Raw genomic sequence first — 14,206 nt, 5'->3', positions numbered from 1 at the left:
GTACCACCTCACACTTCTCCGGGTTGAACTCCATCTGCCACTTCTCAGCCCACTTCTGCATCATATCAATGTCTCTCTGCAATCTTTGACAATCCTCTACACTATCTACAACACCACCAACCTTTGTGTCGTCTGCAAACTTGCCAACCCACCCTTCTACCCCCACATCCAGGTCATTAATAAAAATCATGAAAAGTAGAGGCCCCAGACCAGATCCTTGTGGGACACCACTAGTCACAATCCTCCAATCTGAATGTACTCCCTCCACCACGACACTCTGCCTTCCGCAAGCAAGCCAATTCTGAATCCATCTGGCCAAACTTCCCTGGATCCCATGCCTTCTGACTTTCTGAATAAGGCTACCGTGTGGAACCTTGTCAAATGCCTTACTAAAGTCCATATAGATCACATCCACTGCACTTCCCTCATCTATATGCCTGGTCACCTCCTCAAAGAACTCTATCAGCCTTGTTAGACATGATCTGCCCTTCACAAAGGCATGCTGACTGTCCCTGATCAGACCATGTTTCTCTAAATGCCCAGTCTAGTTTGGTTAGAGACAACTGGGAATGATTATTTTATTGCTCGCTGCTAATTTTGTTCAACCTCTAACTAATTTGAACGCTTAGTTGCACTAACGTCACAGTTATGCTATTCGACTGTTATTTATGCTATTCAACTGCTTATTATCACTAATATCATTATTAGACCGCTAATTAGACCATTATATCACTAATTTAGTTTTGTTAAGTTTTTCTTTAAATAATCGCTGTAAGATCATTCGTCTTTGCTGGTTTCGTAATAAAAGATCAAATGTACTTTTTTTAATTTGGAAATTTGTTATTTTTAAGTGCGTCATACAGTCACAATTACCTGGCTTAGTCTCTCAGCGGTTCTTGTTTGTATTCAAGTAACCTCTACACGTGAAAAATAAATCTGAATCTTAAGTGTCACCATGCATTCCCCAATCTTTTAGACCTCAACCAAAACTTAATATGCAAGCAACTTTGCAGTGTGGAGTGAAGAGTTAAAATGTGCATGTGAAAAAGCTAGAAGTTGAAATTTCAAAAGGCCAGTGTTGTTGTTCTCTCACCTACAGATCAATATGCCCATTTGACTTTTTAAGCAGTACTTCATGTCTTTTGAATATTCATCGTGCAAAGAATCTGATAGGATGTAATTTTTTATGCAAGTTTACACTTCACAAGTTTCACAATTCTGGTGAAAGCAAAGTAGAATAGTCTTTTGGGTTTTGAAAAGATGAGAAAACATACATACTATTAAAGCCATGAGTGCCATCAGTAGAGAAAGCCATTTTTTAAAAAAATATATTTCTCTCATATCAGGAGGTAAAAAGAACATCCATTTATTGTCCTTTAGTTCTACTTTGAATGATCAAGCTACATATTACTTATTAAAAAATGTGCTCTTACGAGAATACTAACTGCCCAGAGAATGATCTGAAGTGTAGACAAATTGTGTACAGTAGTGTGCAGAAGTCTTAAGACACCCTGGTTATATGTACCCATGACTTCTGCACAGTACTGTAGTAATCTTATTTATTGCACTGTACTGCAGCTGCAAAAAAAAAAAACTAATTTCTTGATATACATGAGTGATGACAAACCGGATTCTGATATGGGTCTTCATTGTGGACTGAGAGTCGGAAGGAGGCAGGGAGAGGGGAATTTTGGTTGGGAAAAGGGGAAGGGAGAGGCAAGAGAGCGGGAAGCCTCACAGAGACATTCTGCAATGGTCAATAAACCTATTTAGAATCAAATGGCCTTGACTGGCGTCCCAGGGTTGGGTGTGTCTGCTCTCGTGCCACCCGCCCCCCCCCCCCATTCCTGGTGCTCCTTCTCTGCCACCGGTCCCACACCTCTCCCGTGACACTCCATTCTAACCATTCTCAACATCCTTTGCTCCCGCCAAATTTATAAACGCTCCCCACTCCACGTTGACAGTACTGCGCAAAAGCCTTAGGCACCCTAGCTACATACATGTGCCCAAGACTTTTGCACAGTACTGTCAACGTGGAGCTGAGAGCGAGTTTGTAAATCTAGCAGGAGCAGAGTATTGTACATTCTTGATCTTTTATTGATGCAGCACAGTACCAGGCCCTTCCAATCCAATGAACCTGTGCCACGTAATTACACCCATGTGACTAATTAACATACTAACCTTTAAATCTTTCCAACATGGGAAGAAACAGTTATAAAATACACCTTCTGGTGCTACTTGGACAAGTCTTCAGTGATGAACCCGGGGTCTTAGGGTGTTTCGGGTCTTTAATCATCAGACACCCTCGCCCAGTCGACCCAGCCGGGGGTGATCAGCCCCCGACTTGTGCCCAAGTGGCGCACTAATCCATGGATCTCCCCCACTCCAGAGGAAACCCACGTGGTCACAGGGAGAATGTACAAACTCCTGACATATAGTAGACGGATTGAACCCGGGTCGCTGGGGTTTTAATAGTGTTATGTTAACTAGTACTTGCTGCCCCGAAACATGATTTAATAGTTATTAATTGATAATAAATTCAAAGCGTACCAACCGGGATGAGGAAAGCCATATTGTACAAGAGATGACAGCTGTAGAATCTACATACGAGAGGAAAAAAAAGATCAAAAATCATTCATGGTCACACTGTTCAGCATTTAGAAATTGTTCTTCTCATTCACCTTTACCCCAGACAGCAAATGAGCAGTACTTCAAACAGGCAAATTAAATTGTCAGTCGACACTCAGCCAAAGAATACGTCAGAGCAGGTTTAGGAAAAGAGACTCGAGGGAGTGGCCGGCAAAAGTCTCAAAATTATTCCAACACCGTGCACTGCAAATACTTAAATCATTGACACGACTCCCAGTGTTAATGATAACACCATTAACAAGCACACATCTCATTATGTGCATATAGAACCCGACTTTCAAGCTGTTCAGTAAATTGCTGCAACAATTTTCTCAAGAGCTCTTGCACAACTAGTGTAAAACTGGCAAAACAACTTGAGCAAGTCTCTCTCTGCAGAATAATACAGACACGGTATTAAACTCTTACAAGCTAATCTATTAAGTGCTGAGGCGGGTCATGAATTTAATAGCTTTTATTTTATATGGCAATACAGTGCAGTGTCAGCTCCTCCGACCCTACGAGCAACCCCCGACAAACCCGATCAACCACACCCCAATCACGGGACAATTTACAATGGCCGATTAACCTACCCAGTAGGTTTTTGAAAGGTGAGAGTAAACCAGAGAACCCGGTGAAAACCCACACATTCCAGGGGGAGGACGTACAAATACTCCTTACAGAATGGCACCGGAATTGAACTCCGGAAAGTTCTGAGCCGCAATAGTGTCGCACTAACTGCTATGCTACCGTGGTGCCCATCTTGTAAGCTTAAGAATCTTCAAGTACTCATTCATGTACTAAATTCATGAACAGCCAAGAGCACATATATATTCTGCCCATTGAGAGCAAAGAAGTACACTTACCATTAGAATGAGAGTTAGCAACCCATCAAATAAATTGCTTTTGTACGAACAATAACCCTTAATGCCAAGAGCAAAGATTTTCAATGCCATTTCCAACAGATAATACAGGACAAAGGAACCATTCACAACCTGAGAAAAAGCCCCAAGATAACAAGTTTTATTTTCTTTCAGTCATTTAAAAGATTGAAAGGATATGAAAAAAAAATCTGCTCATTTTCCAAAGTAAATGTGTTTAAGACTTACCCCGGAAAAGAACTCATCACGCTTTGAAATTGGCTTCTCTGCATCAAGTACCAATGCGACCTATTAAAACATGGCAAGTCAGTTACCAGAATTTTCATGACTTGCATGTCATCTTACACTGCTACATTTCTACTCCTGCATTTAAGGACTTTCCTCGTGTCCTTTGGCTGAACAAGGAACTGCAGTCCAAGTGCACTATTTCTTTTTTGCAACAGTTATAGTGGCTGATGACCAGCATACAATAGATCATCGACATAGACTGACAAAAGTTACTGAGTTCCTCACAAAAAACTAGTTAGCAAAACGGAAACGTATGGAGCTAGAGGATTAAAAGTAATGTGGGAGCAAAGTACAGTATCTATTTGTCTATATTGTATTTTGTGTTGCACATTTATTAGAGGTAATTTGTCACATAGGTTGGAGCATGGTAGAAGTGCTTTGTCTTTAGGTCATTTTTTTTTGTCAGTTTAGAGTAGGAAGGCAGCCAGGAATGATCTTGTATTGTTGACTGCATCCTTTATCATTTAAATATGTTTAACACTTGGCTTAAGTACATTTGAAAATGCTTCGACTGCTTATTGAGTGAGATCACTAAGTTTTAGTTTCAGTAGTTTTATCGTTCAGTTCAGTGTGTTTTGCTGGCTCCTTAATAAAGGATTGAATGTACTTTCTTCAGCTTAGAACTTTGGGGAGGCACAGTGACATAAGCATTCTTCGATTTAAAGAAATTACTTTGAAATTTGATTTGCTGGAATGCCCACTTTTTCTTAGAATTCCACAGAAGTAAGGTGTAGCTACTTACAAGTATGCAAATCAAGTGCACCACAACCATTAGGTTCCCGAAATAATCAGTGTAGTAGTGACTTAGCAGAGTCTGTGCTTTCTGCAGGAACGGTGATCGATATTCTGGCTTTAATGGGTGCTGAAAGGAAGAAATGCATTAATATCAATTTTTGATCACCCAAAATTAAATTGCAAAAATTGTCATAGAGTGATTTGCAACAGTTTTGTTAAATCCAGATCATGAGATCACTCAATTTCTGATAAAAGGTTTATAATTAAACAAAAAACTCAATTGACGAGGGTATTCCCAAGACCACACTTTCATGTACTAGAAATCAATGAGTTGTGATTGCAAACCTATAGAAACTGAAACAATAGCATCTCCATTAAGATAATTCTGTGCGAGCAAGGCAAGTTAAATGATAGAAACAATATTAATTTTAGAGGAATTTTCTGAACAAGCAATATTTCATTAGGAGTTTGAGGAGATTTGGCATGTCACCTAAAACAGTTGCAAATTTCTACAGAAATAATACCATGGAGAGCATTCTGACTGGCTGCATCATCGTCTGGTTGGGAGAGAGGCAACTGCACAGGATCAAAGTAAGGTAAAATTAAGCTGCTCCATCATGGGTACTACACTCCATACCATCCAGGACGTTTTTAAGGAGCAATGCCTCAGAAAAGCGGCATCCATCATCAAGGATCCCCACCACCCAGAATATGGTCTATGTTCATTGCTACCATCAGGAAAGAGTTACAGAAACCTATACTGCTGTTGTAAAATTAACAAATTTCACAGCATATGCCGGTGCTATTGAACCCGACTCTGAAATACTAATTCAAAAAATATATACTGATGAATATTTCACTGTCTAGAACACAAGAAATTGCAAAAATTCCAAGCTAATTACAGATTCAGGGTTAATACAGGGAGGGGAGGAGAAGATGGCTGCGCAACGCAGAGCGCGCAGCCGCTCCAAAATGATATCGTATTTGTAAGTAGGTACTGTGCACAATCCTGATTTGATGGAGACAGACGTGAGAAGCAGGGAGGAACATCTGGAGAAACTTCTGAAATGCCCGCTTCGCTGCCACTGTGCGATCGAGAATCTCCGGAGGGGAAGGCCCCAAATCCTCGGCTTTGCCTGTTGCCGGGGCCGGGGTTGAAGCGCTCAGCAGAGATGGTGCTCGGTGTCGGAGGCTCGAAGTTTTTGGACAGAACAAGAGTCGGCTGTGGTGGGGTGCTTCCAGGGTGCTGCATCGGCACGCTTGCGGCGCTGGAAGCTCATGGCAGGGAGAGTTTTTCTTCCTTCTACCGTCTGCATGAGATGATGGGACTTTTGAGAGACTTGGAGACTTTTTTTTTTTTTACCGTGCCCATGATCTGTTCTTTATCAAATTACGTTATTGCTTTGCACTGTTGTAACTATATATTACAATTATGTGTTTTTGGTCAGTTTTTTTTTTAGTCTTGGTTTGTCTTGTGTTTCTGTGATATCATTCGGAGGAACATTGTATCATTTCTTAATGCATGCATTACTAAATGACAATAAAAGAGGACTGCATGTCCTCAATCTAATCTAAACTAACATTAATAAATCTACACAGTCATTCTCAAAAATTGTGCTCTTTGAGGTAAAGGGGATATTAGGAAGGATGGCAGATAAGCAACAAGAGGCAGAGCAGTATACAAAGTGAGAGGTAAGTAGACACTAACAAGAGAAAAATCTGCAGGTGCTGGAAATCCAAAGCAACGCAGACAAAATGCTGCAGGAACTCAGCAGGCCAGGCAGCATCTAGGAAAAACGTACAGTCAACGTTTCAGGCCGACATTTTGTGTGTGTGTTACTCGGTGACCAGACACAGGTCAGTTTGAGAGGCCTTTCTAAATTATGAGCAAGTATGATCTTTTCATCCACTAAATCTCATGACTATGCAGTCGTTACAGTGTAGGAAAATTAAAACAAGGATTCATGCAGAGCTCAATTCCCACTGAAGCCCAAAGCTACTGCTGCTCAAGTTCTATCAAACACACAAATGTCCCACCCAACACAAAACAGGACTAAAAAGATTTCCAGCACTGAGCTGGGTATTAAGTTCAAGTCATGATCAAGAATCCTACAAGAAGATGTGGCCATCACTGAGACCTGGCTAAAGGATGCATGTCTCTGGGAGCTGAACGTCCAAGGATACACGGTGTATCGGAAGGATAGGAAGGTAGGCAGAGGGGGAGGCGTGGCTTTATTGGTAAGAAATGATATTAAATCATTAGAAAGAGCTGATATAGGATCGGAAGGTACAGAATCTCTATGGGTTGAGCTAAGAAATCGCAGGGGTAAAAGGATCCTGATGGCAGTTATTTATAGGCCTCCAAACAGCTGCAGGGATGTGGACTACAAATTACAACTGGAAATAGAAAAGGCTTGTCAGAAGGGCAGTGTTATTATAATCGTGGGGGATTTTAACATGCGAGTAGATTGGGAAAATCAGGTCAGCACTGGATCTCAAGAGAGAGAATTTGTAGAATGTCTGCGAGATGGCTTTTTAGAACAGTTTGTTGTTGAGCCTACTAGGGGATTGGCTGTACTGGATTGAGTACTGTGTAATGAACCGGAGGTGATTAGAGAGACTGAGGTGAAGGAACCCTAAGGGGACAGTGATCATAACATGATTGAGTTCACTGTGAAATTAGAAAAAGAGAAGCCGAAATCTGATGTGTCGGTATTTCAGTGGAGTAAAGGAAATTACAGTGGCATGAGAGAGGAACTGGCCAAAGTTGACTGGAAAGAGACACTGGCGGGAAAGACAGCAGAGCAGCAGTGGCTGGAGTTTATGCGAGAAATGAGGAATGTGCAAGACAGGTATATTCCAAAAAAGAAGAAATTTTCGAGTGGAAAAAGGATGCAACCGTGGTTGACAAGAGAAGTCAAAGCCAAAGTTAAAGCAAAAGAGAGGGCATACAAGGAAGCAAAAATTAGTGGGAAGACAGAGGATTGGGAAGTTTTTAAAACCTTACAAAAGGAAATCAAGAAGGTCGTTAAGAGAGAAAAGATTAACTATGAAAGGAAGCTAGCAAATAATATCGAAGAGGATACTAAAAGCTTTTTCAAGTATATAAAGAGTAAAAGACAGGTGAGAGTAGATATAGGACTGATCGAAAATGATGCTGGAGAAATTGTAATGGGAGATGAGGAGATGGCAGAGGAACTGAACAAGTATTTTGCATCAGTCTTCACTGAGGAAGACATCAGCAGTATACCGGACATTCAAGGGTGGCAGGGAAGAGAAGTGTGCGCAGTCACAATTACGACAGAGGAAGTACTCAGGAAGCTGAATAGGCTAAAGGTTGATAAACCTCCTGGACCAGGTGGAATGTACCCTCGTGTTCTGAAGGAAGTAGCTGTGGAGATTGCGGAGGCACTAGCGATGATCTTTCAAAAGTCGATAGGTTCCGGCATGGTTCCGGAGGACTGGAAGATTGCATATGTCACTCCGCTATTTAAGGGGGCAAGGAAGCAAAAAGGAAATTATAGACCTGTTAGCTTGACATCCGTGGTTGGGAAGTTGTTGGAGTCGATTGTCAAGGATGAGGTTACAGAGTACCTGGAGGCATATGACAAGATAGGCAGAACTCAGCATGGATTCCTTAAAGGAAAATCCTGCCTGACAAACCTATTACAATTTTTTGAGGAAATTATCAGTAGGCTAGACAAGGGAGATGCAGTGGATGTTGTATATTTGGATTTTCAGAAGGCCTTTGACAAGGTGCCACACATGAGGCTACTTAACAAGATAAGAGCCCATGGAATTACGGGAAAATTACATACGTGGATAGAGCGTTGGCTGATTGGCAGGAAACAGAGAGTGGGAATAAAGGGATCCTATTCTGGTTGGCTGCTGGTTACCAGTGGTGTTCCGCAGGGATCAGTGTTGGGGCCGCTTCTTTTTACATTGTACATCAACGATTTGGATTATGGAATAGATGGCTTTGTGGCTAAGTTTGCTGACGATACGAAGATAGGTGGAGGGGCCGGTAGTGCTGAGGAAACGGAGAGTCTGCAGAGAGACTTGGATAGATTGGAAGAATGGGCAGAGAAGTGGCAAATGAAGTACAATGTTGGAAAGTGTATGGTTATGCACTTTTGGCAGAAAAAATAAACGGGCAGACTATTATTTAAATGGGGAAAGAATTCAAAGTTCTGAGATGCAACGGGACTTGGGAGTCCTCGTACAGGATACCCTTAAAGTTAACCTCCAGGTTGAGTCAGTAGTGAGGAAGGCGAATGCAATGTTGGCATTCATTTCTAGAGGAATAGAGTATAGGAGCAGGGATGTGACGTTGAGGCTCTATAAGATGCTGGTGAGACCTCACTTGGAGTACTGTGGGCAGTTTTGGTCTCCTTATTTAAGAAAGGATGTGCTGACGTTGGAGAGGGTACAGAGAAGATTCACTAGAATGATTCCGGGAATGAGTGGGTTAACATATGAGGAACGTTTGTCTGCTCTTGGACTGTATTCCTTGGAGCTTAGAAGAATGAGGGGAGACCTCATAGAAACATTTCGAATGTTAAAAGGCATGGACAGAGTGGATGTGGCAAAGTTGTTTCCCATGATGGGGGAGTCTAGTACGAGAGGGCATGACTTAAGGATTGAAGGGCGCCCTTTCAGAACAGAAATGCGAAGAAATTTTTTTTAGTCAGAGGGTGGTGAATCTATGGAATTTGTTGCCACGGGCAGCAGTGGAGGCCAAGTCATTGGGTACATTTAAGGCAGAGATTGATAGGTATCTGAGTAGCCAGGGCATCAAAGGTTATGGTGAGAAGGCAGGGGAGTGGGACTAAATAGGAGAAAATGGATCAGCTCATGATAAAATGGCGGAGCAGACTCAATGGGCCAAATGGCCTACTTCTGCTCCTTTGTCTTATGGTCTAAGATTGCAATTTTGTCATGGCTTGGAGGCTTGTATGCCTCAAAACCCAGGAGAACTGTGTTGGCTGGAGTCAGGGCCTTGTGCTTTGGCTCTTGGTAGGGTTACTAATGCCAAACAGGTCAAAGGGCAGAGGTCAGACTAAGAGAGGTCCACCGGTCCTCCAAGTTTGGGGGTTCAGCTCAGGGCTAACAACCCTGACTGGTAAAATAAAATTGGTACAGAGGCAGCAGTAAAGGATCCTTCTAAATCTGAGTGGATATTCAGGGAACAACCAGAGATGGAGGATATTCATGGCTGCTTTAAACACCAGCAGTGACAAACATACACACACACACACACACACACACACACACACACACAATCAAGAATGGCAAAATTATGTTCAGTTTCCTTCCTCTCTTCCTCCATCCCATCATGGAGAAGGTGCAGAAGAGGTTTACCCTAATCCTGACTAGAATTTCTGTCAGGATCAATAAAGTATGACTATGACTATGATCAGAGAGCATGTATTACGAGGAGAGTTTGGACAAACACTACACCAGCAGAGATTTGAAAGTTCATAAAATAATGTGAGGCATAGATACCTCTTTCCCAGATTAAAATGTATAGTACTAGAGGACACAGAGAGGGAAAAGTACAAAGGAGAGAGGCTTTTTTTTTAAATACACAGAGTGATAGGAACCTGCTATGAACTGCCAAGGGTGATGGTAGAGGCAGATAAAAAAAGCAGCATTTAAGCAGCTCTTAGTTGGGCACATGCATATGCAGAGAAGGGAGGGATCGGTCCCGGGCCTGGCCTAACATATTAATGCTGGTACGAAGAAGGTACCACAGCGGCCCTATTTCATGATGAGTTTGAGGAGATTTGGTATGTCACCAAAGACACTTGCAAATTTCCACAGATGCGGTGGAAAGCATTCAAACTGGCTGCATCATTGTCTGGTATGGGGGGGCGGGGGGGGCACTGCACAAGATCAAAATAAGCTGCAGAAAGTTGTAAACTCAAATGGTTCAATAGGCACTAGCTTCCCCAGAGTCCAGAGCATCCTCAAAAAGGCAGCATCCATCATTAAGGACCTCCGTCACCCAGGACATGCCCTCTTCTCATTGCTGCTGTCGAGGTGGAGGCACAGGAGCCTAAAGACACACACTCAACGATTCAGGAGCAGCTTCTTCCCCTCTGCCGCCAGAATTCTGAGTGGTCATTAAACGCACAAACACTACCTCACTACTTCTGTTTTCTCTTCTTGCTCTGCTTATTTAAAAAAATACACACACACACATTGTAATGCTGTATCGTAGTTTTTATTCTGTATTGCAATCTGTGGCTTCCTTCAGCAGGCCGTTAAAGTTTATCTTGTGGTCATTACGCATGCAATGTTCAGCTACCGCCGATTTCTCCAGGTAACAGGTTTACAGGATTCCCTGGGTGTGCAGAGCAGCGTTTATCAGCCAGATTGGGTACGGTGGAAACCCGCATCGAGGACCAGAGGAGGTTTAACAATTTACCCAGAGAAATTGGCGGTAGCAGAATTCTGCATATGCAATGGCCATATGACTGACTTTGATGGCACAAAACTACTGTGCCGCGCCAATGGCTTTTGAGACACCCTGGTGAAGCAAGCCACTGAAGTAAGACAAGAGAATTATGAGGGGGATAGATAGAGTTGACGTGGATAGGCTTGTTCCTTTGAGAGTGGGGGAGATTCAAACAAGAGGACATGAGTTGAGAGTTAAGGGGCAAAAGTTTAGGGCTAACACGGGGGGGGGAACTTCTTTACTCAGACAGTGGTAGCTGTGTGGAACGAGCTTCCAGTAGAAGTGGTTGAGTCAGGTTCGGTTTTGTCATTGAAAGTAAAATTGGATAGGTATATGGACAGGAAAGGAATGGAGGGTTATGGGCTGAGTGCAGGTAGATGGGACTAAGTGAGAGTAAGCGTTCGGCACGGACTAGGAGGGCCGAGATGGCCTGTTTCTGTGCTGTAATTGTTATTTGGTTATATAAGATGAAGGTCTCGCTCTAACGACTGGAATACAATTTTAAACAAGGTGGGACAGCGGAAACCTGATTGGTTGAGAACTAACCAATCACGAGGGACGCATGATGGGAGTTGAGTATACAGTATATACCACCGGACTGGACTGTCTATGCATCATCCCTGATGAAGATGGTGGAGTCTGTCATCAAAACATCAGTTAATACTGACACCTGGACTATAATGGAAACCCAAGAGTTTATGTATCGCATACGCCAGGAAAACATGAGATCCTTTTTCAAAAACTCAGTACACAGAAAGAACATCTCATCTGATACCCAAGATCAGTCAATCCCAAACCTAAATTGACAAGGAATTAAGATTCACAAGAAATTCTACAGATGCTGGAAATCCAAAGCAACACACACACAAAATGCTCGAGTAACTCAGCAGGTCAGGCAGCATCAATGGAAATGAACAAACAGTCAATGTTATCAGACCAAAGCCCTTCTTCAGGACTGGAAAGGAAGGGGGAAGAAGCCAGAATAAAATGGTGGGGAGAGGGGAAGGAGAACAGCTAGAAGGTGATAATGAAGCCAGCAAGGTAGGAAAGGTAAAGGGCTGGAGAGGAAGGAATCTGATTGAAGAGAGTGGACCGTAGGAGAAAGGGAAGGAGGAGGGGACCCAGAGGAAGGTGATAGGCAGGTGAGAAGTAGTAAGAGGCCAGAGTGGTGAATAGAAGAAGAGGAAAGTGGTGGGAATTTTTTTTTTTTTTTTAAACTGGAATGAAAAATTGATATCATTCCATCATTTGGAGGCTAGCCAGACCGAATACAAGGTGTTGCTCCTCCACACTGAGAGTGGTCTCATTGTGACACAAGAGGCAGCCATGCACCAACATGTCAGAACTGAATGGAAATCAGAATTAAAGTGTTGGGTGTCTTCAGTCTCCTAATTGTTGCGCCCAACACCTCCCAGATTTTCATATCATTTCTTCTCTCCCACCCCCCCACCACCACATTCCCCTTCCCCTATCATTTGCCTGACTTGCCAAGCTCCTCCGGCATTTTGTGCTGCGTGGTTGTGTTGAAAGAATTAATTCCACTTGATCACAAACCTCTTTCATGGTTTCCTTCTGCAATTCATCAAAGAGGAGTCGAAACTGCTCTGCTGTAACACAGTCATGAGTGAACGCCTTGACTTGCTATAAAAGTACAAATGATTGCAGCAATTACAAATTGGCAAACAGACACTGTCACCGATTACATTCTTGTGAAAAAGAGGCTTCAAAGCAGAACTATTCAATAAGCTCTAATATAAATAAGTGCACTGTATTCGCATTCCAACTGCTGCCATTATCATACTTCAAGTGATTAAAAAAATTTACAAATATTGGCAAGCTGCCAGAATTGCAGATGAACCCATCACCCCCAAGCTGGGGTGGCCATGGTAACAGTACTTGGCATAACATCTTACAGTATCAGCAACCCATGTTCAATTCCCGCCACTGTCTGTAAGAAGTATGTACGTTCTCCCCATGGCCGCCTGGGTTTTCTCTGGGTGCTCTACCTTCCTCCCACAGTCCAATGATGTACCTGTTGGCAAGTTAATTGGTCGTTGTAAATTGTCCTGTGATTTGCTCGGGTTAAATCCGGAGGTTGTTGGGCGGCACAGCTTGAAGGGCCGAAGGGCCTACTCCATGCTGTATCCCAACAAATAAATAAAACCCATGCCCAAACTTGCTTGAGATTTTCCCCCAATAACCCTTAAACCCGGCATAAAATACCCTACGCACATGGCCTCTTTTCAGCCAACAAGCTAAGCAGGCAGTAACAAGAGAAGAATTCTTGGATGGCAGCCGATATCAATTTGAGCAGCTGAAAAAGCATTTCACTCTGAGTCAGGTGATTTCAGCCGAGTTCCAGACATTCTATTTGGACCTATTTGGTCACATTTGCCAACAATTTCTGCTCTTGATCGATCCGCCTCCTCAGATGTAATGAAGCAAGAGAAAATTACAATTCAGGTGAGAACTCAAAGAACATTTCCGTTATACATTCAGTGGGTGGCCTCTTTATTAGGTACACCTGCTCATTAATGCAAATATCTAATCAGTCAATCAGCTGGCAGCAACTCTATGCATAAAAGCATGCAGACATGGTCAAGAGGTTCCAAACATCAAATGGGGCAGAAATGCAATTTGAGTGACTGGGAACCATTCATTGGTGCCAGACGGGGTAGTTTGAGTGTCTCAGAAACTGCTGATCTCCTGGGATTTTCACGCACAACAATTTTTAGAATTTTTTTTTAATCCAGTGAACTGCAGTTTCGTGGGCAAAGACACCTTGTTAATGAGAGAGGTGAGAGGAAAATAGCCAGACTTGTTCAAGCTGACAAAAACTCAAATAATGTTACAACAGTGGTGTGCAGAAAAGCATCTCTGAATGCACAACATGTTGAAGCTTGAAGTGGATAGGCTACAGCAGCAGAAGACCGTACCCGGTTCCACTCCTGTACCTAACAAAGTGGCTACTGTGTATATTCTCAGAGTGATGCCCCCCTTTTTCTTACCAAGGAGTGTCTCACATACTCAAGGAAACTTCATTCACCTTAATAATTTCTTGCTTGTGCATCGGAGACATGGTTACTTTTTGCAGGACTTGGAGCACAGTGTTGGTGCTTACCGTCATTCTGCTAATGAAAGTTAAGAGAACATTTAAAATCACCTCATTGCAGCCAAAGCTCATTTGCAACCCTTCCACAGTGGGGAAAATCCCAAA

The 14,206-nt window shown here is 42.7% G+C and overlaps 1 protein-coding gene across 2 annotated transcripts in view; it reads right to left on the bottom strand.

Moving 5' to 3' along the window:
* Positions 1-14,206, bottom strand: part of tpcn2 (two pore segment channel 2) — an 86,177-nt gene that overhangs the window by 22,648 nt on the left and 49,323 nt on the right. For both annotated transcript variants that reach the window (XM_072272767.1, XM_072272768.1), the window contains 6 exons: positions 14,036-14,120; positions 12,544-12,630; positions 4,537-4,656; positions 3,735-3,794; positions 3,492-3,620; positions 2,551-2,600 (listed from right to left, as the gene is read on the bottom strand). In XM_072272767.1, coding sequence (XP_072128868.1) covers positions 2,551-2,600; positions 3,492-3,620; positions 3,735-3,794; positions 4,537-4,656; positions 12,544-12,630; positions 14,036-14,120 — 531 coding nt within the window. The remainder of the gene's footprint in view (positions 1-2,550; positions 2,601-3,491; positions 3,621-3,734; positions 3,795-4,536; positions 4,657-12,543; positions 12,631-14,035; positions 14,121-14,206) is intronic.

Source organism: Mobula birostris, chromosome 11 (assembly GCF_030028105.1).
Source record: "Mobula birostris isolate sMobBir1 chromosome 11, sMobBir1.hap1, whole genome shotgun sequence".
NCBI lineage: Eukaryota > Metazoa > Chordata > Chondrichthyes > Myliobatiformes > Myliobatidae > Mobula > Mobula birostris.
Note: the sequence above shows the minus strand (reverse complement) of the source record. Positions and strands in the feature narration are given on the sequence as shown.